At 36.1% G+C, this 25,074-nt stretch overlaps 1 protein-coding gene across 7 annotated transcripts in view; it reads left to right on the forward strand.

Annotated features, from left to right (window-relative positions):
- The window catches only part of PCDH15 (protocadherin related 15), a 751,961-nt gene that overhangs the window by 491,444 nt on the left and 235,443 nt on the right, over nt 1–25,074 (forward strand). For all 7 annotated transcript variants that reach the window (XR_014230935.1, XM_082339387.1, XM_082339383.1 and 4 more), the window contains 2 exons: nt 14,871–14,950; nt 24,517–24,610. Coding sequence is in view for 6 of the 7 variants with exons in the window: in XM_082339387.1 (XP_082195513.1) it covers nt 14,871–14,950; nt 24,517–24,610 (174 nt within the window). In the remaining variant the exon portion in view is untranslated. The remainder of the gene's footprint in view (nt 1–14,870; nt 14,951–24,516; nt 24,611–25,074) is intronic.

A 25,074-nucleotide genomic window follows, 5' to 3' on the forward strand; every position in this document is an offset into this window, starting at 1 on the left:
ATGTTTTCCTCTAAGAGTTTGATAGTGTCTGGTCTTACACTTAGGTCTTTAATCCATTTTGAGTTTATTTTTGTGCATGGTGTCAGGGAGTGTTCTAATTTCATACTTTTACATGTACCTGTCCAATTTTCCCAGCACCACTTATTGAAGAGGCTGTCTTTTCTCCACTGTATATGCTTGCCTCCTTTATCAAAGATAAGGTGACCATATGTGTGTGGGTTTATCTCTGGGCTTTCTATCCTGTTCCATTGATCTATATTTCTGTTTTTGTGCCAGTACCAAACTGTCTTGATTACTGAAGCTTTGTAATACAGTCTGAAGTCAGGGAGCCTCATTCCCCCAGCTGCATTTTTCGTTCTCAAGATTGCTTTGGCTATTCGGGGTCTTTTGTGTTTCCATACAGATTGTGAAATTTTTTGTTCTAGTTCTGTGAAAAATGCCAGTGGTAGTTTGATAGGCATTGCATTGAATCTGTAGATTGCTTTGGGTAGTAGAGTCATTTTCACAATGTTGATTCTTCCAATCCAGGAACATGGTATATCTCTCCATCTATTTGTATCATCTTTAATTTCTTTCATCAGTGTCTTATAATTTTCTACATACAGGTCTTTTGTCTCCTTAGGTAGGTTTATTCCTACATATTTTATTCTTTTTGTTGCAATGGTAAACGGGAGTGTTTTCTTAATTTCACTTTCAGATTTTTCGTCATTAGTGTATAGAAATGCAAGAGATTTCTGTGCATTAATTTTGTATCCTGCTACTTTACCAAATTCATTGATTAGCTCTAGGAGTTTTCTGGAAGCATCTTTAGGATTCTCTATGTATAGTATCATGTCATCTGCAAATAGTGACAGCTTTACTTCTTCTTTTCCGATTTGGATTCCTTTTATTTCTTTGTCTTCTCTGATTGCTGTGGCTAACACTTCCAAAACTATGTTGAATAATAGTGGTGAGAGTGGGCAACCTTGTCTTGTTCCTGATCTTAGTGGAAATGGTTTCAGTTTTTCACCATTGAGGATGATGTTGGCTGTGGGTTTGTCATATATGGCCTTTATTATGTTGAGGAAAGTTCCCGCTATGCCTACTTTCTGCAGGGCTTTTATCATAAATGGGTGTTGAATTTTGTCGAAAGCTTTCTCTGCATCTATTGAGATGATCATATGGTTTTTCTCCTTCAATTTGTTAATATGGTGTATCACATTGATTGATTTGCGTATATTGAAGAATCCTTGCATTCCTGGGATAAACCCCACTTGATCATGGTGTATGATCCTTTTAATGTGCTGTTGGATTCTGTTTGCTAGTATTTTGTTGAGGATTTTTGCATCTATGTTCATCAGTTATATTGGCCTGTAGTTTTCTTTCTTTGTGACATCTTTGTCTGATTTTGGTATCAGGGTGATGGTGGCCTCGTAGAATGAGTTGGGGAGTGTTCCTCCCTCTGCAATATTTTGGAAGAGTTTGAGAAGGATAGGTGTTAGCTCTTCTCTAAATGTTTGATAGAATTCACCTGTGAAGCCATCTGGTCCTGGGCTTTTGTTTGTTGGAAGGTTTTTAATCACAGTTTCAATTTCAGTGCTTGTGATTGGTCTGTTCATATTTTCTATTTCTTCCTGGTTCAGTCTCGGCAGGTTGTGCATTTCTAAGAATCTGTCCATTTCTTCCAGGTTGTCCATTTTATTGGCATAGAGTTGCTTGTAGTAATCTCTCATGATCTTTTGTATTTCTGCAGTGTCAGTGGTTACTTCTCCTTTTTCATTTCTAATTCGATTGATTTGAGTCTTCTCCCTTTTTCTCTTGATGAGTCTGGCTAATGGTTTATCAATTTTGTTTATCTTCTCAAAGAACCAGCTTTTAGTTTCATTGATTTTTGCTATTGTTGCCTTCATTTCTTTTTCATTTATTTCTGACCTGATCTTTATAATTTCTTTCCTTCTGCTAACTTTGGGTTTTGTTTGTTCTTCTTTCTCTAGTTTCTTTAGGTGTAAGGTTAGACTGTTTACTTGAGATTTTTCTTGTTTCTTTAGGTAGGCTTGTATAGCTATAAACTTCCCTCTTAGCACTGCTTTTGCTGCATCCCATAGGTTTTGGGTCGTCGTGTCTCCATTGTCATTTATTTCTAGGTATTTTTTGATTTCCCCTTTGATTTCTTCAGTGATCACTTCGTTATTAAGTAGTGTATTGTGTAGCCTCCATGTGTTTGTATTTTTTACAGATCTTTTCCTGTAATTGATATCTAGTCTCATAGCGTTGTGGTCGGAAAAGATACTTGATACTATTTCAATTTTCTTAAATTTACCAAGGCTTGATTTGTGACCCAAGATATGATCTATCCTGGAGAATGTTGCATGAGCACTTGAGAAAAATGTGTATTCTGTTATTTTTGGGTGGAATGTCCTATAAATATCAATTAAGTCCATCTTGTTTAATGTATCATTTAAAGCTTGTGTTTCCTTATTTATTTTCATTTTGGATGATCTGTCCATTGGTGAAAGTGGGTGTTAAAGTCCCCTACTATGATTGTGTTGCTGTCGATTTCCCCTTTTATGGCTGTTAGTATTTGCCTTATGTATTGAGGTGCTCCTATGTTGGGTGCATAAATATTTACAATTGTTATACCTTCCTCTTGGATCGATCCCTTGATCATTATATAGTGTCCTTCTTTGTCTCTTGTAATAGTCTTTATTTTAAAGTCTATTTTGTCTGATATGAGAATTGCTACCCCAGCTTTCTTTTGATTTCCATTTGCATGGAATATCTTTTTCCATCCCCTCACTTTCAGTCTGTATGTGTCTCTAGGTCTGAAGTGGGTCTCTTGTAGACAGCATATATATGGGTCTTGTTTTTGTATCCATTCCGCCAGCCTGTGTCTTTTGGTGGGAGCATTTAATCCATTTACATTCAAGGTAATTATCGATATGTATGTTCCTATTCCCATTTTCTTAAATGTTTTGGGTTTGTTATTGTAGGTGTTTTCCTTCTCTTGTGTTTCTTGCCTAGAGAAGTTCCTTTAGCATTTGTTGTAAAGCTGGTTTGGTGGTGCTGAACTCTCAGCTTTTGCTTGTCTGTAAAGGTTTTAATTTCTCCATGACATCTGAATGAGATCCTTGCTGGGTAGAGTAATCTTGGTTGTAGGTTTTTCTCCTTCATCACTTTAAGTATATCCTGCCACTCCCTTCTGGCTTGCAGAGTTTCTGCTGAAAGATCAGATGTTAACCTTATGGAGATTCCCTTGTGTGTTATTTGTTGTTTTTCCCTTGCTGCCTTTAATATGTTTTCCTTATATTTAATTTTTGACAGTTTGATTAATATGTGTCTTGGCGTGTTTCTCCTTGGGTTTATCCTGTATGGGACTCTCTGTGCTTCCAGGACTTGATTAACTATTTCCTTTCCCATATTAGGGAAGTTTTCAACTATAATCTCTTCAAATATTTTCTCAGTCCCTTTCTTTTTCTCTTCTTCTTCTGGGACCCCTATAATTCGAATGTTGGTGCGTTTAATGTTGTCCCAGAGGTCTCTGAGACGGTCCTCAGTTCTTTTCATTCTTTTTTCTTTATCCTGCTCTGCGGTAGTTATTTCCACCATTTTATCTTCCAGGTCACTTATCCTTTCTTCTGCCTCAGTTATTCTGCTATTGATCCCATCTAGAGTATTTTTAATTTCATTTATTGTGTTTTTCATCATTGCTTGGTTCCTCTTTAGTTCTTCTACGTCCTTGTTAAATGTTTCTTACATTTTGTCTATTCTATTTCCAAGATTTTGGATCATCCTTACTATCATTATTCTGAATTCTTTTTCAGGTAGACTACCTATTTCCTCTTCATTTGTTAAGTCTAGTGTGTTTTGACCCTGCTCCTTCATCTGCTGTGTGTTTTTCTGTCGTCTCATTTTGCTTATCTTACTGTGTTTGGGGTCTCCTTTTCACAGGTTGCAGGTTCGTAGTTCCCGTTGTTTTTGGTATCTGTCCCCAGTGGCTAAGGTTGGTTCAGTGGGTTGTGTAGGCTTCCTGGTGGAGGGAACTAGTGCCTGAGCTCTGGTGGATGAGGCTGGATCTTGTCTTTCTGGTGGGCACGTCCACGTCTGGTGGTGTATTTTGGGGTGTCTGTGGCCTTATTATGATTTTAGGCAGCCTCTCTGCTAATGGATGGGGCTGTGTTCCTGTCTTGCTAGTTGTTTGGCATAGGGTGTTCAGCACTGTAGCTTGCTGGTCATTGAGTGATGCTGGGTCTTGATGTTGAGATGGAGATCTCTGAGAGATTTTTGCCATTTGGTATTACGTGGAGCTGGGAGGTCTCTTGTGGACCAGTGTCCTGAAGTTGGCTCTCCCACCTCCGAGGTACGGCCCTGATGCCTGGCTGAAGCACCAAGAGCCTTTCATCCACACGGCTCAGAGTAAAAGGGAGAAAAAATAGAAAGAAAGAAAGAAAGAAAGAGACTATAATATAGTGAAGTAAAATAAAGCTATTATAAAGCAAAGCTATACAGACAAAATCTCCCCCAGAAGCATATACATATACACTCACAAAAAAAAAGGAAAAGGGGAAAAATTAATATATCCTGCTCCCAAAGTCCACCTCCTGAATTTGGGATGATTCGTTGTCTATTCAGGTATTCAACAGATGCAGGCACATCAAGTTGTTTGTGGAGTTTTAATCCGCTGCTTCTGAGGCTGCTGGGAGAGATTTCCCCTTGTCTTCTCTGTTCGCACAGCTCCTGGGGATCAGCTTTGGATTTGGACCCGCCTCTGCGTGTAGGTCGCCTGAGGGCGTCTGTTCCCCGCCCAGACAGGACGGGGTTAAAGGAGCAGCTGCTTCGGGGTCTCTGGCTGACCCAGGCCGCGGGGAGGGAGGGGTACGGAGGAGGCAGGGCGAGCCTGCGGCGTCAGAGGCCGGCGTGACGTTGCACCAGCCTGCGGTGCGCAGTGCGTTCTCCTGGGGAAGTTGTCCCTGGATCACGGGACGCTGGCAGTGGCGGGCTGCACGGGCTCCCAGGAGGGGCGGTGTGGAGAGTGACCTGTGCTCGCACACAGGCTTTTTGGAGGCGGCAGCAGCAGCCCCAGCGTCTCACGCCCGTCTCTGGGGTCTGCGCTGATAGCCGCAGCTCGCGCCAGTCTCTGGAGTTCGTTTAGGCGGCGCTCTGAATCCCCTCTCCTTGCGCGCCGCGAAACAAAGAGGCAAGAAAAAGTCTCTTTCCTCTTCGGCAGCTGCAGACTTTTTCCCGGTCTCCCTCCCAGCCAGCTGTGGTGCGCTAACTCCTTCAGGCTGTGTTCATGCAGCCAGCCCCAGTCCTCTCCCTGTGATCCAACCGAAGCCCGAGCCTCAGCTCCCAGCCCCGCCCGCCCCGGCGGGTGAGCAGACAAGCCTCTTGGGCTGGTGAGTGCTGGTCAGCGCCGAGCCTCCGTGCGGGAAGCGCGGGAATCTCTCCGCTTTGCCCTCCACACCCCTGTGGCTGTGCTCTCCTCCGTGGCTCCGAAGCTTCCCCCCTCTGCCACCCGCAGTCTCTGCCCGCGAAGGGGCTTCCTAGTGCGTGGAAATCTTTCCTCCTTCACAGCTCCCTCCCACTGGTGCAGGTGCCGTCCCTATTCTTTTGTCTCTGTTATTTCTTTTTTCTTTTGCCCTACCCAAGTACGGGGGGAGTTTCTTGCCTTTTGGGAGGTCTGACGTTTTCTGCCAGCGTTCAGTGGGTGTTCTGTAGGAGTAGTTCCACGTGTAGATGTATTTCTACTGTACCTGTGGGAAGGAAGGTGATCTCCGCGTCTTACTCTTCCGCCATCTTCTCTCCTCCAGCAATACTTTTTATCTGAATAGAATTCTAGAATTTTCTAAATGTCTGTTGCTTCATTTGATTCTACATCAACTATATAGAATATATATTTCAAGTGTTATTTATTCCTATTATATTTTATGGTTGAGAATATAGGTCCAATGACACATCCCAGTTCAGGTAGTTAAAAGTGAGATAATTAGAACTAGACCCTTAATCTTATGATTACTGACTCTGCTTTATTTTTACAAGTGTATGCTTAACCAAAGTATACTAAACATTATTTAACTCTCAGTATTTATGTCACAAATGATAAGAATTCTCTCAAAGGTGGGGACTGTATTGAATAACTTATATTATCCCTGATTCCTAGCATTAAATATTTTGTTTATAATAGTTGCCCAAAACTTTTTTGGGGGGGCTTATTGAACTCAAGATACTGTGAGTAGTTCCTAAATTAGATTCCATATTTATATCAACAGATGGTACTGTGATAGTTGAGGCTTAATTGTTAATTAACAATTGACCTCTGACCCCATGCTAATTTATCATATCTTTTTTAAGGTAGATTTTTCTGCTTGTTCCCCTCAATACTGTCACACCATTAGCTATATGCTTACTTCATTCAGTTTGCCTGGGTCTATTAACACTATTATTTTGAAAATAAATCTGATTTTAACGTACTGAAGTCTGGGAAAACTAGCTAGTTAGAATTGTACGTAGGTTCTGAGGTTGGACTTGAGAAACCCTGGCACTAAAGTGCAAAAGTTTAAGTGTAGGATTTGTAGGTCTCTGGACCTTTATAAGCCTGAAAAAGACAACAACAACAACAAAAGCACTTCAATTTATTTAAAACTGAACAATAGCCACCTTATAGAAAGATATATTTTAGCTTTTAAAATGTTGTTTCTGAATTGTATCTATTCAGTGTATTACCAAGTGTTGAATGTTGTAAACTGACCAGAGCCAAATGTCTTTATGCAATAATTAGATTATTCTTGACTATTATTAAATAGCTACCAATAGGTGGTGGTAAAATATGATTAGTGTTCTGTGTCACAACTTTGCTACTGCTTAGAAAAGTATGTCTCAGGCCAAATACTACTACACATGTACATTTTTTTTAGCAAGTTAGATTTTCCTTTCATGTATCTGAAAACATCTTACAATTAAGGTCACTTTAGGCAAACGGAACAGTATTTTAGCAACAGAACTCAATTAATGTTTAGTTAGTACCAGGCAATAAGAAACTCTGAATCATTAGGTGGAACTCATGGAATCAACTTTTGGGTTCTGTTCCAAAAGACAAAGGACTCCTTTGGTCCTTACACTTTGTTCATACAATCCACATTATCCTTAACCTCTCATTTCAGCACTTATTATTCATGTGGAACATTTATTAATGTAATAAGGAAATCTTCTGGTGGTTAGATGTAAAGATGTGTGAAATACTAGTTCGCTCTAATGAAATGTTCACTAATACCCCTTTGGAATATGTTTTGACATAAGGCATTTATTCTTAAGATGTAGAATAAAAGTAACATGCACACACACATTCACACACACACACACACACATACACCTCTCTTTTCTGTCTTTTGGACAGTTTGGAAGAAATTGAGAGAGACAGAGTGTGTAAGATGGATATCAAAGCAAGATATATTTTCTAACTGTAAATATAGTTGAGTGAAGTATAAGACAAAACTGGGCACTACACTTCCTACTTCCTTCATTGCACTAAATTTATCCTCCCAGGCACAGGAAGTGCAAAGGTGGGCCCACACTGTAAGTACTAAGGCATATCAGTAACAAAGCAGAAAGCATATCTGCCTTCATGGAGCTTACATTCTAGTAGGAGAAGAAAATTCACAAAATACATAAATGAGTTATATAGAATTTAACTCAGGAAAAATACAGGAGAGAAAGTGGTGAGGGAGTACATGGGGGATTGCAGTTTGATCAGTGATGATTTCACTGACGTGACATTAGCAAAGAGCTGAAGAAGGTGAGAGAGGTTGAACCACCCGGTTGTCTGGGGAGAGTATTTCAGGTGCAAGTGCAAAGACCCTGAAGTTCAGGCCTGCCTGCCGTGCTTGAGGAAGAGCAAAGATACTAGTGGGACTGGAATAAAGTAAGTGAGAAGGAAAATAGTAGAAATGAAACCATCAGGTAATTGGGAAGCTGTGGAGATAACTACTCTGAGTGAAATCAAGTACTAATGGCAGAATTTGAGTAGAGCAATGGCAAGAATACACTTAAAATTTTAAAGGAACATTCTAGATTCTCTATCAAGAATAGTCCGTGGTGCAGGCATGTAAGAAATTATGGAAATTAGTTTAAATTTTATTTCAGTAGTCCAGGCTAGGCTTGGAGTGATATTTCTGGAAATGGTGAAAAGAGGTTTCAACCTCGCTGTATTTTGCAGGTAGAAACTACAGGATTCTTTGATGATTGGATGTGGAAGGAAGACATAAGTTAACAAGGCTACTAATATATGGCTTGAGCAACTAGAAGGATTGATTTTCCATTAACCAGAATAAAAAAAATGTCAAAGGAGTAATTCAGTTTTGGACATGTTAAATTTGAAATGTCTTTTGATATGTAATTGAAGCTATTGAGTAGAGAGTTGGGTATGATTTTAGGGAAGAGATATGGACTAAAAATATACATTTGAAGTCTTGAGCTTTTTAAATACTGTGTAAAACTTTGAGATTGGATGAGATTCTTAAGGGAGTGAATGTAAAAGACATCCAAAGACTAATTTTGCTGAGGAGAAGAGGACCAGGAATGGAGACCCAGAGGAACGTGTGTCCTGGAAACTAAGGGTAGAAGTTGTATCAGGGAGAAGGGAGAGATCAGTTGTGTCTGATCTAATGTCTATGCTACTGATTGGTCCAATGAAAAATAAGCCAACAAAGCTAAGAAACAAGCAAAAACAAGGATTGTGAATTGATCAGTGGTTTTACTAATAAGGAATTTATTGGTGATGTTGAAAAGAGCAGTTTCAGTGCAGTAGTTGTGGGAGGTTTAGAACTATGATTGAAATGTTTTTAGAGAGGATGAGAAGAGAACAATTAGAAAAAGGAGAATGCAAAACTCTTTCCCCATATCTTGCCCTAGATGGGAGATCAGACAGTACATTATCAGTAATAGGAGGAAAGATGTAGTGTATAGTTACAAGATTGTATATATATACATATATACATATATATATAATTTGGAGTGCTTGCAGAAAATTGCTTCAGTTTTCTCAGTGAAACTAATCAGGATCACCAGCTGAGAATAAAGATGGGGTAGGATAAGGTGGAGACCTGAGAAGACAGTGTTAATAATCATAATCATATAGGAAGAGAGACAGTGAATGAAGTAGCAAAATATAGTATAATAAATGGACAGGATGAAAGGTCTTAAGGAATGCTCATGTAATACAGTGTCATTCTAGATTAGCTGCATTTTTAAGTTTCAGATGTGCTATATTTGCATATTATTTACTTTTTTTTAAAAAAATTGAATAAACTGACTTTTTTACGTAAATGAAATTATCTCAAAAAGGAAATTTTATATCAGAATCATAAATGACAAAACACTACTTGACATAAAAATGTAAAGATTAAGTCATATTGAAATATATTCATAAACATTATTACTTTGTTAAAAGACCAATAATTTAATCCCAGGAGTGCACACACATTTTTGGAAAAACTGCTGTCCTGAATTGAAAGCTTCAGTTCCTGCTCTCAAGCAGTTTAATAACATAAATCAGAACTTGTTTGCCTAAGTGAGAAAAGAAAAGACCATCTAAATATGTTGATTTTATCTATTTTAGAATCCCTATGGGCAAATACTTTGTCTTAACGTCCTGTGAAATGTGTAGAATCATTCTGTGTGCATAAAGTGCACTCTACCAGATGGTATTTGATGGTTGTGTTCATCTTTAACATGAACAGAATATTAGTTTAGAAAAGATTTGTTTTCTTTTTCAAAATTCCTATTTTCCAGCCTCTAAGCACACTGCTTATTTAGATAAATCCTTTTGGGTTCCTGTTGGTGCTTCTGAAAAATGGGTGACTTGAATTTAGATGCAGTGGGTAATCTGCTTGAGCAGACTAGAAGGAAGAAAGAGTTGCTTCAGTCTTTAAAGATACTCTTTGTCAAGCAAAAATAAAGGAAAAACTTGCTTTATTTTAGTTCACATGCTGTTAAACTTGTATCAGCAAACCGATGAGTCAGTTGCGTTACTTGCTAGCTATCCAAAGTGAGCATCATTCAATCATTTAACCTGAGGTTAAATAACTCAGGTTGTTTACCTGAGGCCAAGCAAAACCTGAGCAAGTCTTCCAGGTGCTTGCTCCTCCTCAAACTCATTAGGCATGTATCCACCTCAAGGCCTTTAAACTTGCTCTGCCCTCCACCTGGAGGGCCCTTCCCCACACGACTTGCTCTCTCACCTTTTACAAACGTTTGCCAATTTTTTTTTTAACATCTTTATTGGAGTATAATTGCTTTACAATGTTGTGTTAGTTGCTGCTGTACAGCAAAGTGAATCAGCTGTGCATATACATATATCCCCGTATCCCCTCCCTCTTGTGTCTCCCTCCCACCCTCCCTATTCCACCCCTCTAGGTGGTCACAAAGCACCTAGCTGATCTCCCTGTGCTATGCAGCTGCTTCCCACTAGCTATCTATTTTACATTTGGTAGTGTATATATGTCCATGCTACTCTCTTACCTCGTCCCAGCTTACCCTTCCCCCTCTCCGTGTCCTCAAGTCCATTCTCTATGTCTATGTCTTTATTCCTGTCCTGCCAAATTTTTACATTTTTCTGAAAGCTTTCCTGATAACCTCTTTGTAAGTGCAAACTCTCACCCTGCCCTCCCATAAGTCCTTCCTGAATTATTTTATATTTTTGTAGCACTTATATGGATCTGAAAACCGTATTATATAAATATATGTTAATTATATATATATATTATTTTATATATAAATTATATATAACTATAATATATATTCTATATAAATAATTATATATAATATATTCTATATAAATACCTATAAATTAATTAATTATTTTATTTTTTTCTCTGTCTCCCACACTACAATGTAAGCTGCACAAAGGAAACATTTTTGTATGTGTTGTTCTCTGAAGTCCCAGTGCTTAACACAGTGTAGATATTCAATAAATATTTGTTGAATTAATAAGTGAATATTGTCGTTAATATTGAAGTTAGGTATCTTGCCTGAGAGATAGTAGTATAACCAGGTCTGGAACCCAGGTGCTTGGCTCCAGAGCCTACCCAGTAAACTCTATGATAAGCCCAGGGAAGATGACTACTGTTATATTTCTCTCAGATCTTGAATAACGGGCTCGTATCAGAATTGACTGATCAAAAATAAAGGCATAAGAAATGTCTTTGTACTAAGGCTGAGTAATTCCTATCTGTTATATTATGGAAAATATTAACTAATAGTAGACTCTCCTTTTTAAAGATGAAACAGTCACTATTATCTCTAGATAAAAAAAAAAGGTGTATCTTCCAATTAATTATACAGAACTCTAATTGGAATGGTGACAGAGAGAGTAATAGAATTGAAGTCTTCTGCATTTCCCTTTCGACTATAAGGTTATTGCAAGGCTTAAAAAGAGATAAGGCATGCAAATATAATGTCTGACATCTAGTAAGCAGTCAGAAAATTTTAACTTAAGGATTCACTCTTCTATATCATATATAAATCTCTGCCCATCATGTAGAGAAGGCTGGCTAGACTCATATATAGAAGAAAAACTATTTTAAAAATGTTTTTAGAAATATATTTTAGGTCACACATATGCACATTATCAAATCTTAATACTCCAAGAATTCTTGTTTCTGCTGATTTTTCCAATTATTTCTCCCTTTTGATGTTGGTACATAGAGATACATGGTATTTAAGCAAGTGCTAACACATGCAATGGATAGATTTCAGAACTCTGATCTAGACAGCACAATTCCCCCTTGTTTAGTTGACCAAGAAATTATGAATCCTCCCTAATTACTACACTGTTTGCCACAGATCCTGAAACAACAACAAAGGATTGGCTAAGAGGATAAAAAGAAGAAAACAATCAAATAGGATTATCTTCTAAATCCTGGGTCTTCAAAGTTTCCAGTAAGGGCACAACCTCACATATGAATGAAATAGGCAAAATAGGCAGTTTTGTTTGACCATTTAAATACCTCAAACTTCTAAGGATTGTTAGAGCTCTAACAATCCTTAAAAGTTTGAGGTATTTAAATGGTCAAACAAAACTGAAGAAATATTCCACAGTACCTCAGGGATTGAAAGTAATTAATTGGGCTGAAAAAAACATTGAGAGTCCTCTAGGAATTCCTCTCTATTGTTATTTTAGTAACTTAACAAAATAATGACTTGTATAAACAAAGTAACACAGCATTCACAGTGCTCTCATCCCATGAAAATAATATTAAATATTAGAGTAGATCTGATACATTAGAAGAAAGGTTTAACATTAATCTGGATTTAAAGTTGTTTACCCAAAGTTATCTTGCTTCAGAATCTATTTCTTCTGGCTTTTATGAAAACACAAGACAATAACTTTTCTCTCAAAAACAACAACAACAATAACCACATACCAAAAACAAAGAAAAAGAAATTGATAATATCTATAACAATATGACATTAAAATGACTGATTGAAAGAGGAAAACAACAGAAAACATTTAGTGTGAACTTTTTAGTGATAAAATGTAGTGTCCAGATACAGCATAATTCTGTGTTTCTCTGGGAAGTTAACCGAGTATCATTATTTGTAGTTCCATTTTATCTTTTTTACTAATACTTGTCTGGAAAAGGACAAAAAAACAAGGGGAAAATATCAACCATGTACTATTAATCCCATTGATTGTGTGTAGATGTTTAATTATTTTGTTTCTTACTCTCTGCCCTTGCACTTAAATTATAATTAATTTAATGAAATTTAAAATTTTAGACTTAGATTTAATTGGAATGTTTCAAAGGTATTATCATAAGTAGTTTATTATTTCATTGTATTTTACTATTTTATTTTATTCCATTTTGTGTGTCTGTGTGTGTATATGTAATAATGCATAATAATGCCATAGCCTTACTAAAAAATAAAATAAAATCTTGGCCTGGGAAAAATGGTCACTTTGCTTAATTAAAAATGGGCTGCGGTGAAGGTGCAAAGGAGAAAGCAGGAGCACTAGTCAGATGGTTATTACATAATCCATGAGGGAGATGGTATTTGGAGTTCAGAGACAGCCAGATAACCGCAGATATTCTAAATATAGACCCAATGGAATTTGCCGACGGATTACACTGGGGAGTAAGAATGTTCAGTTAAGGTCAAGCAAGTAGAAGGATGTAGTTTCTGCTATTTACTGAGATAATGAATACTGAAAGCAGCAGGTTGTTGTCTTCTTGAGCAGTGGGAGAGTAGCAGAGAGAGATCAGGATTGGGGAGTTTTAACATTTTAAATTGGCGGTGTTTATAATTCATTTAATTGGGGATCAAACAGGCAATTGGATATAGGTCTGAAATTCAGAGGACAGGGCTGGTTTAGAGATATGAGAGTCTTCAACATAGAAAGAGTTTTAAAGCTCTGCAGTTGGATGAGGTGACAAAGTAAGTGAAGTCCAAGAACAAACCTTTGGAGCATCCTATGTAAATATGTCTTATAGATGAGGAAAAATCAGCCAAGGAAAAGAGGTAGTAGCTGATAAGGTAGAATTAAAAGCAGGAGAATATGATGTTATGGAAGCCATGTGAAGGAAGTGTTTTATGGAGAAGACACTTTTAACTAATCCTACAAAGCTTCTCCCACAAAACCTGGCATTTAGTAAATATTACGTTATTCAGTTGTCCCTGGACTCTGGAGTTTATGTGGTCCAAGAGAGGTTTCTGGCCACCCATCCATTGTGGTAGCTGATAGGGCTGTCCCATGACCAGGGCTCTGAAATCCATGTCAAAGCCATCTAATCTACCTGCAGAAACAGTGCTCCCTGTTGGTCTGGACATGGGATTTCATAATCAGCCTCTTATGGCTGGGACGGTTATTGTCCGGTGTTTGAAAAGACCCAACATAACCACCACTTTTGTAGGTCCTGCCAACTTCAGGGCAGTGCCTGCCAGTCAGAGAGGCTGGTATCTCTGCCAGCCAAGTAACTTATAAATAAACAATATTTCCCCTCCCCCTGGGGTCATGCTTAGGCAGATCCCTCGCCCATCCCTTTTATATCATCCAGATTTCTTTCTTCACCCAAGTCTTCCATAAGGGGACTTAATGGATAATTGAAAAGGAAATTATTGGATATTTTAGATGGTAAAATCCCAGACTCCAGTGCCACAATATAGAGTGTCTATCTTTATTTTGGGTAAGAGAAACTCAGAACTCAAAGTCAGAAGCTGTAGATTTTTTCTACTATGACTTGAGTGAAGAAGGCAAAAAAAGGTTAACATTTACTGAAACTTACAATATGCCAGATTTAGTCTGTGTGTTTTAATATAGATTATTTCACTTAAACCTCTCAACGTCTATTAACTTTTGTATTGTTATAGTTCTCATTTTACAAATGAAGAAATTAAGGAACAATCACACAATTAGTAAATGGAGCCCAATTTTTTATTCAGGCTCTCTGGCTCCAGATTCAGAATTCTTAACCATAAAGCTTTGCAGACAATATATTCTGAGCAGAAAAAGAAAAAAATAGTGCATTAAATAATTTCTTGACACTGTAAACATTTATGTAGATTCCAACACATTTGTTTGAATTATTCATATAAAATTAAATAAGTAAACCATAGGAAAATCATTATTGTATTTCCCTACCAGATAAGATTATGTATACATTCAGGAGATATTATTCTTATTCATTGTTACAACTTTCAGATGACATAAAATGACAGAAATGCTGGGATCAGATATGAAATTCTTTATTTAACATCTAGCCATTCGCCCATGTTTTAATCTTTATACTTTAAGGTATCATGGATCTTCTGTGCTATTAGTTTCAAGTTTCTATATTACACTGTACTGAATGGAAGACATATCAATTACTTGATAAGTAAAGTATGTTTTCTCTCTGAAGGCAACTGATCGAGAGGGAGATCCGATAACATATGCCATTGAGAATGGAGATCCACAGCGAGTTTTTAATCTTTCAGAAACGTAAGTTAAAAATAATTTCTAAATTTATTTTTCTTTTTAAAATGTTAAACAATGTACTGGTAGCAAGAGGACAGACTTCTAATCAGAGACTTTCAGCTGTTTGTAGTTTTATTTTACTTTTTTTTTCTACGAGTGTTAATGAGAGCTGCGGGGGATAATTCTGAATCCAGAAATCATACCCAGGAGACTGTTTATTTATTTTAAAAATTTTTACTAGGTAAAATCCACTGAGGTGGAAACAGTTCATTTGCAGGTATAACCTGGGATTAATTAGATCCCTTTAAAATTGTCAGCTACTCATAATAACAAAGATATTTCTACAAAGAGTAACTTGGCACTAAATTGTTCAAAGGGAATTTTGTAAGAAAAAGTGTAATTCAGATGCATTTAAGGTGTCACCAAAGTCCATCCTTCAATTTTTGAGTAATATAGGTATACTCTAAAAAAGCTAAGATAAAAATATTTCATGCCCATTCTAAGCCCCTTTGAGGTCTATGTCCATGTCATTCTACTCACCTCTCTGAATATATCAGAGATAATGTCAGTCATAACTATTGAGGAAACTGACAGCAGGCATTAAAGAAGGCATTGATGTTAGCTTTGTTTCTCTTCTTCAACAGCAAAGTAGCTGCTCTGTTGTTGCGTGTGGCTGGTTGTCAAAGAGATGTTCTTGCTATCTCTCTGATGTTTTTTGTGTGGTCCTGAGTGGTTTTACTCCCTAAAAGGATGGAAATCTAAATGTAGCCCATGAGTATAAAGTGAAAAATTTGACAAATTAGCCAGGCTCTGCTTCAGTCTCAGGAACATGTGGTACACAATGCCAAATCAAGAGAACCCTGTGTGGTCACTTGATCTTGTAAGAAAAAAACACCTGCAACTTTGCATTGACGAGGATGGTACAGCCATGAATTTGTATGCCTGGATACAATATTTCCCAGATTTTTAGATTTCACAGATGAATAAACTTCCATTTTAAAAATGGAGAGATTTACTATTTTGAATTTTCCCCCATAGGTACATACTATTCATAAGTAATTATAATTTACAATCATTCTTAAAGAAAGAAAACTTTGTAAAAGGGACACTTTAACAGTAATCAGGGCTGTGTGGTACTGGTATAAGAATAGATGTCTGGATTACTAGGATAAACTTAAGAATCCAAAAATGACCCCTAATATTTATGGTCCATTGATTTCCAAAAAAAAAAAGGGCCAAGACAACCTAATTAGGAAAGAATAATCTTTTCAATAAATGAAGCTGGGACAGCATACAAAGGAATGAAGTTGGGTCTTTACCTCACACCATCTGTAAAAATTAACTCAAAGTGAATCACAGACCTAAATATAAGAGATTAAACTATATAATGTAGAAGAAAATACAGATGTAAATCGTGATTTGGGTTAGGCAGTGATTTCTTAGATATGATACAAAAAGCAAAAGTGATTAAGAAAAAGACTAATAAGTTGTACCTCATCAAAATTTGAAAAAATGTGATTCAAATGGCACCATCAAGAAAGTGAAAGACAACCCCACAGACTGAAAGAAAATATTTTAAATATATGAAGAGTATGTAAAGAACTAGTATATCTCAAAACTAAGCAGATAAATAATCTAAGTAAAAATGAACAAGAATTTAAATAGACATTTCTTCAAAGATATATGAATGGCCAGTAAGCATGTGGAAATATGCTCATAATCACTAGTCATTAGGGAAATCAAATTACAATCCTGAAATACCACTTCACATCCTCTTATAATAGCTATAATGAAAAACAAAGGAAATCGCATACATGGGTGAAGATGTGGAAGTATCAGAATTCTCATATATTTCTGATGGGAATGTAAAATGTACACTCTGGAAAACTGTTTCTCATTTCCTCTAAATGTTAAACATAAAGTTACCATATAACTCAGCAATTCCACTCGTGTCTATTCAAGAGAAATGAAAACGTTATGTCCACGTAAAAAGTTGCACAGAAGTGTTTATAACAGAATTATTTACAATGGCAAAATGTGGAAAACAACCCAAATGTCTGTCTACAGATGAAATGAATTAACAAAATGTGTATCCATACAATGGAATATTATTCAGCAATAAAGGAGAATTAAGTACTGAAACATGCATGAACCTTGAAAACATACTAAATGAAAGAAGTCATTCACAAAAGACCACATTTGGTATGATCCCATTTGTATTAAATGTCCAGAATAGGCCAGTCTATAGAGACGGAAAGTAGACTACTGGTTGCCTGAGGCTGGGGGCTGACAGAGAATAGGGAATGACTGCTAATGGGTACAGTGGTGAAAATATTCTAAAATTGATTGTGGTGATGGTTGAACTACTCTGCAAATATGCTAAAATTTATTGAATTGTACACTTTAAATGGGTGAATTCAATGATATGTGAATTATATGTTAATAAAACTGATAAAAATAAGAAAACAATGAAGTTTTCACCTGCCCTGGTCTTACTTTCTCTGTTAAAGATTTCCATTCCTGTGTTTATCTGTTTTTCTGTTGATGCTGAAGGATTTTAAAACTGCTGGTTGTGAAATCTAATGAGCTACCAGTTTTATCAGACGTTCTCACTCGTGCTGCTACCCTAGCAAGTGTTTGTCTACTACTCTCTAATTTATGCTTTTGAAACCAAACAGACACACCTAGTTGGTTACAGAGGTCTTTAAAGTGTGAAAGATGTCAATGCAGCATCCTCTTTGTCTGAATTGACCTAAACAGACAGAAATATCTTTAAATGCAAACTTCTTCCGGACAGCTAGAGTAGGACAGGACTCTGTGATGATTGTATGGTCTCTGTTGATGATCATTCAGGGTCCAGTACACTGCGCTCATTGCCTTTTATCTTATGGTAATTTTATTTCAGCCACTTCATTGCTGTTCTTCCCATTGATAATTATAGGCTAGCCTAGGCCTTTAGCAATATATTTCAACACATTTGAAATGGGGGAAAAATTGATATTTTAATCCCTTCCCTCTTTGAAACTTCTGAGATACTTGTGCAAATTTGCATCACCACTTCTATGTAAGTTTTAAGGATTTGAATAATTCAGATGCTCTCTCAAAAAATAATAGAAAAGAAATCATGTTCTGTCTTATCAGATGCTTCAGTTCATCTAAATAGTGATTTTGGTTACATTTTCCTTCTTAAAACAACAAAAAAAGTACTTGCTCACTGTTTACATTAAATATTATTTTATGCTATAATGCGAATTTTAACAATAATCATTACAATACCATTACCTTACCCTTTTTTTCCATTGAAATACAAATATACCAAAACATTTTTATAATTCTTTAAAAAATATTAGTTGTAATGAATATTCATTTCAATGCTAGTGTGGATTTACCAAGTGCTGAATTGTTATATGCTTTTTTTTTCAGTGTCATAGCTTTAGTTTTTTTTAACATCTTTATTGGAGTATAATTTCTTTACAATGTTGTGTTAGTTTCTGCTGTATAACAAAGTGAATCAGCTATATGTGTATATATATCCCCATTATCAACTCCCTCTTGCGTCTCTTTCCCACCCTCCCTATTCCACCCCTCTAGGTGGTCACAAAGCACCTAGCTGATCTCCCTGTGCTATGCAGCTGCTTCCCACTAGCTATCTATTTTACGTTTGGTAGTGTATATATGTCAGTGCTACTCTCTCACTTCGTCCCAGCTTACCCTTCCCCGCTCCCCACATCCTCAAGTCCATTCTTTATGTCTGCGTCTTTATTCCTGTCCTGCCCCTAGGTTCATCACACCCTTTTTTTTTTTTTTGGATTCCATATATATGTGTTAGCATACGGTATTTGTTTTTCTCTTTCTGTTCACACTGTATGACATTTTAATGAATTGGATTAGTCATATGGCCAGGAAAGAAACTTATTCTTTAAAGAAAAATGCTTGTTCCTTAAATATCACAATCATTCATTATGTAAATCAGTTAATATTATGTATTAAATGGCCAGATCTTTATGGTTCTGTAGTGTAATGCATTATTTTAATAACTTTTTATGTCTGTGCTAATAGTTGCATATGATTCAGCAAATATTTATTCAGCAAACATTCATTTATAAGTAAATATTTAAGCAAGATGTAAAGAAACTTCCTCTGCAAGTATTATGGCAAAATATTTGTTATTTATTGCAGGAAATTGAGGAATTCTTATTGATGTCATCATTGTAGCATAAGGCATGTGATGTAACACTTAAAGGCTAAGTGCTAAATAAAAGAACCTCAGAGTTATTTCTGCCCCTTGTTAGAACTTTACTTGAAAGTTTTATATCTTCACTGGCATTTTTATTTCTCTCTATGTGACTAAATTAATTTTGACACTAAATTTAAAGCTTATGTTTTTCATATCAGTTTGAACTACACTGAATATTAACATGTAAGAAAGATGATATACATTTTTTTCTGTAAGCTCTACTCTCAAAATATATGCTCAGATCACCCTTCTCACACAGCTGGTTCATGCCTCCATCATCTTTTACCTGAATGGCTACCAATATCTAACTCTTTCTATTGGTCTGTGTTTGTTAATCACTAATTACTGTTCAACATGGAATGCCATATCAAACTAGAAGCAATCACACATTTTGAGGTACACTCTACCCTCTCTAAATATCATTTTAAGGCCTGAAAAATGATACCTAAATCAACAAGATAAATCTGCCAAAGACTCAGACACTTGTAAGTATAAATGATGTTAATCACAGCCAGTCGAAGGTATTGAAAAAGATTAATGGAAGAATACAAAGCATGAAACCTGTGAGATAATCTCTTTCAGTGCATAATTATGCTGCTGCAATATTTTCTAATAAATGATGCAGTTTGGGAAAATGAACACTTAAATAGAAGGTTGGTTTGTTTGGAAGTAGATACCCTCTACTACTTTTTATCTACATTGTTTAAACAACTTTTGAACACCATTTTTATGGCTTGGCAAACCAACTCATTGTATAAAAGAGCTTGATTTTGTCAATCACAATACATTTCAGGAATATAGCCTCAGTGTTTGGTGAGGGAATTCTGTGCAATATAATTAATATAATTGAGGTTAAATTCACATAGCATAAAATTAACCATTTTAAAGTCAACAATTCAGTGGCATTTAGTAGACTCACAATGTTGTACAGCTATCAATTCTATCTAGTTCCAGAACATCGTCATCATTCCAAAAGGAAACACAAACCCGTTAAGCAGTTACTCCCTACTTGCCCTTCCCCTCCGCCACTGACAACCACCAAGTTGTGTTCTGCCTCTGTGGATTTATTTATTTTGGATATTTTCTATAAATAGAATGGCACAGTATGTGACCTTTTGTGTCTGGCTTTTTTCACTTAGCCTAATGTTTCAGAGTTCTTCCATGTTGAATCATATCTCAGTACTTCTTTCCTTTTTATAACTGCATAATATTCTGTTACATGTGTACACAGCAGTTTGTTTATCCATTCATACATTGATGGAAATTCTGGCTGTTTTTCTGTTTTGGTCATTGTGGATACTGCTAATATCCACACACACATACACACACACACATAGATACATGTATTTAAGCACACACAAATATACATGTATTTAAGCACCTGTTTTCAATTCTTTTGAATATATACCCAGAATTGGAATTGCTGGGTCATGTTGTAATCATTTACTTTTTGAGGAACTGCCAAACTGTTTTCCATAGTGATTGAACCATTTTACATTCCCACCAGCAATGTACAAGTGTTTCAATACCTCCGTGTTTTCCTCAACATGTTATTTTCCCATCTGTTTTGTTAATTACTCTAGTGAGTATGAAGTACTATTTCATTGTAGCTTTGATTTGTATTCCCCTGATGACTAATGATGTTGAGCATGTTTTCATGTGCTAATTTGGCATTTGTATATCTTCTTTGGAGAAGTATCTATTCAAGTTCTTTGCCTATTTTTTAATTGGGTTGTTTGTCCTTTTTGCTGTTGAGTTGTATGGAGTCCTTTATATATTTGGAGAACCAGACCCTTATCAGATATCTGATTTGCAAATATTTTCTCCCATCTTGTAGGGTTTTTTTCACTTTCTTGATAATGTACTTTGATGCACAAAAATTTTTTAATTTGAGGAAGATTAATATATCTATTTTTCTTCTTTTTAAAAATACATATACTATTGCTATTCTGTTTATTTATTTATTTTTAATTTATTTTATGTATTTATTTTTGGCTGTGTTGGGTCTTTGTTGCTGTGCACGGGCTTCCTCTAGTTGCGGCAAGCGGGGGGCTACTCTTTGTTGCAGTGCACAGGCTTCTCATTGCGGTGGCTTCTCTTGTTGTGGAGCATGGGCTCTAGGCGCACAGGCTTCAGTAGTTGTGGCACGTGGGCTTCAGTAGCTGTGGCTCGCAGGCTCTAGAGCACAGGCTCAGTAATTGTAGCACACGGGCTTAGTTGCTCCGTGGCATGTGGGATCTTCCCGGACCAGGACTCGGACACGTGTCCCCTGTACTGTTAGGCAGATTCCTAGCCGCTGCGCCACCAGGGAAGCCCTCTCTATTTTTCTTTGCGCTGTTCATGCTGTTATTATCATATTTAAGAATACATTATCAAACCCCAAATCATAAAGATTTAGCCCTATGCTTTTGCCTAAGAGTTTTATGGTTTCAGTACTTACATATAGATTTTTGATCCATTTTGAGTTATATTTTGTATATGGTATGAGATAGTCCAATTACATTCCTTTGCATGTAGATCTCCAATTGCCCAGCACCATTCGTTGAAGAGACTGTTCTTTCCCTATTGAATGATCTTGGCATTCTTACTGAAAATCAACTGGCCACAGACGTATGGATTCATTTCTGGACTCTCAATTCTATTCACCAGTATACATGGGCACTTTTGAATGCCCTAATTTTCCAAGAAACTCTCTACGCAGTTTTTCCTGCCAGGCTTTTGGTGTTCCACTGTATGCCTCAAACATCAACTATTGCCTCAGATGGCTGCAGGTTGCTCCCTGACTTACACTGTTTTCCAGGAATACCCACTGCTTTTCCACCTTGAGTGAATTCTGAGTTAGGCAAAACAAGACAACAACCATGTATTATTCCTTCAGGCAGCCTCCAGACCAGTTGGAATAGATAAACACAATTCTTTGTGAATAAGGATAGTTTCGCTGCCTCCAGAAACAAGGACCAGAGTATCACACTGGGAATGTTGACCACCATCTTTAAGACCACTCTAAGCCAGGAAGGGCTGGGGCAAGGACAAGTAAAAATGGAACAAATCTTTACTACAATTTTTAAGTTGCCTTTTTCTTAATTCTACCTTCATTTGGGTGCTGTCAACCTTTGACTGTTTTCCAGAGCCCTATCAAAGTTGTTTCTGGTTTTTCCTGCTTCATTTTTCGATGCTTCTGTGGAGAGACCATCTCTTCAAGCTGTCTACGTCACCATTTTCACTGACATCACTCCTGTGCAATATATTTTCAATTATGTAAAATTTAAGTAGCACTATTATTGATGTTTTATCAGGAGTCATTCTTATGTATTTTTAGTATATGGGCTGATAAGATTTACTGCATTTCTAAATGCAGCCTAATGTATACTGCTCTATAGCTTCCATTCAGCTGGTAGCAAGAGTCCTCCTTTCCAGTTATTTCTGGAATTTTGTGGAAGGATGCTTGTGTATACTCATAAGCTAGTCTTTCAGCTATGAATACCAAAAGAAAGTACCTATTTTTTCTCTCTTTTTCCATTTCCCAAATATCCTGTCTAACTGTCTACCACATTGGGACACAAGGCACACATCATCTTAAGCAAAGAACTATTTCCATAATAATCACCAGACTATGAAAAATAAGCTATTTAGGTATAATATGGCTCTAAATTCTAATACAATATAAATTTCTAGTGATTTTCTAATTTAGTGTACAAGGCATAATATAGAGTCGAAGCTTAAACTGAGGAGAAAAATGGAAAACAATAACTGAATTTTCTTCTTTCTTTCATTTTACTATGGATAGATTTTCAGATTTCTTATTTCTTAAGTTACTTGTGAATAAATCTCAGAAACAATAAATGATTTACTTTTCTCTTTGAATGTCATTTTAGAATGGGGTTATCTGAACCATCTGCAGTATGGGAAGTTGATCCAAATCTGATTGTTACAAACTACTCTGGGAATTGGTTTTCAGTTATTTGGACAAAACATTTTAAAATGTACAAGGAGCAAAATCAGTTTTTCATAGTCATACCATATGTTTAGAACTTTTTTTTTAGTCCATATCAATAACAACAATAAAATAAAACAGAGTAACTGTGACTCTGATTTTGATTCCTTGGCATTGACTCTCTGTACTCAGCTACCATATGTGGTGCGGATTGCTTAAATTCCACTGTAACAACAAAAGCACTTGCATTAAAATGAAAGCCTTTTATCTATCAGAAACAAATTATGCTTTTATACTTGATAAATATTTTAATGTTTTGTTAAATTAATGTAACCTCTCCTTCACAGTAGATACTTGTTAGACCTTAATTAAAATGCCATGTACAACGTCAGATTGTAATATCTAAGACATAAATGTAGAACTTGTTTTAGAGAACATAATAAGCGACCAAAGTGTTATAAAACAAGTTACATGGGAGAATAAAAGCTTAAATATTTGAAAGTATGTATTCTAAACAGTGAAAAGGTTAAGAATTAGTATTAAAAATATTCTAAGTATGAGAATTTTCCCAAAGGCTGTTCATCTCACATTATACATAATACTTAAGAAATACCTAAATTTCAAGAGAATAACAAAATGGTAAAATTGTTAGTGTATCAACAAAAGAGTTTGTTTTTATAAATTGTAAAATGAGAGAATGAATGTTCATAAAATTATATTATCTTGAAAAGAATGTAAAATATGCAGCCTGAGTGCTCTTTTGAAAGCAATTATAATGTATTTAAATATGGTTATAATAGAGAATAAAAAGAAATATTTTAAAAAACCCATAATATCTATGAAAGTTTTAATATTCCACTGTATATTTTCTAATTTTCTACAATAAGACTCAGTTATTTTGAAATTTGGAAAGAAGAAAAAATATATTTTAATCTCTATGGTTTAATCAAAGATGAAATTTAGATGTTTGCATTTCCATAGTGGTCACATATGTGACAATGAATGGGAGCAGTGATATAGATTAAAGAAATCACTTTTTTACTCAAAACATTATGAAACTGCTAAAGATTAATGGACTCTTTTACCTTTGAAATAATCACAAACAAGATAGATATCTTTCTTCCTGGAATGAATTAAGCATGTTTTGTTTTTTTTTTCCTTGGAGGCTACAGAATCAACTCACTTATCTCATTCAGTCTGGCAATTTTTCATTATTGCTAAGAGTCTCAACAGCCTTAAAAGCCTTTTTCAATTTTCAGCATGAATCCTAGAATCATACATCTTAAATACTCAAGCTGTGTTTGTTGAAAGGAAAAAAAAAAAAACAACTATCAAAAGTAGTTCACAATAGTAGAAAGACTCCCTGTGACATAATATCTTTTTCTGTCTCATTTGTTTGTTTGTTTTCTCTGTCACTAGTACTGGGATTCTAACCTTAGGGAAAGCACTGGACAGGGAAAGCACTGATCGCTACATTCTGATCGTCACTGCTTCTGATGGCAGGCCAGATGGGGTGAGTACTCTCTTTGAGAAAGGGTTTTAAAAATAGTCCTAAAGAAACTGAGAGAACCTTGTAGTTTACACTCTAAAACGATTTATTACAATCATGAATTCATGAATTAATCTCTTTTTCATTTGGAGCAACTACTTAAAATTACTCAAAGTGCTTTTTTCTCCAATGGGCTCTTTGAATCAATGAACCTATATTCTGAATTTGTTGTGGAGCTGCAACTTTGACTTGACAGAATAGATACGTGGAATTTGCTCTCTTACCTAATTTATGGGGAAAATGAAATCTAACTTAGTCTAAGAAGTATTTCATTGTGTCCATCACCAGCACAGCACTGGCAGTTCTGGCAGTTTTACCATGTTGGAATCTATTTTCTTTAAAGTCACTTTTTTGAGGGTGGGGGACAGTGGACAGAAGGGAATTTGTGCATAAATACCTTGAAGCACTTAGGAAACCAAGTTGACTGA

This window comes from Balaenoptera borealis, assembly GCF_965194805.1.
Source record: "Balaenoptera borealis genome assembly, chromosome: 10".
Lineage (NCBI taxonomy): Eukaryota > Metazoa > Chordata > Mammalia > Artiodactyla > Balaenopteridae > Balaenoptera > Balaenoptera borealis.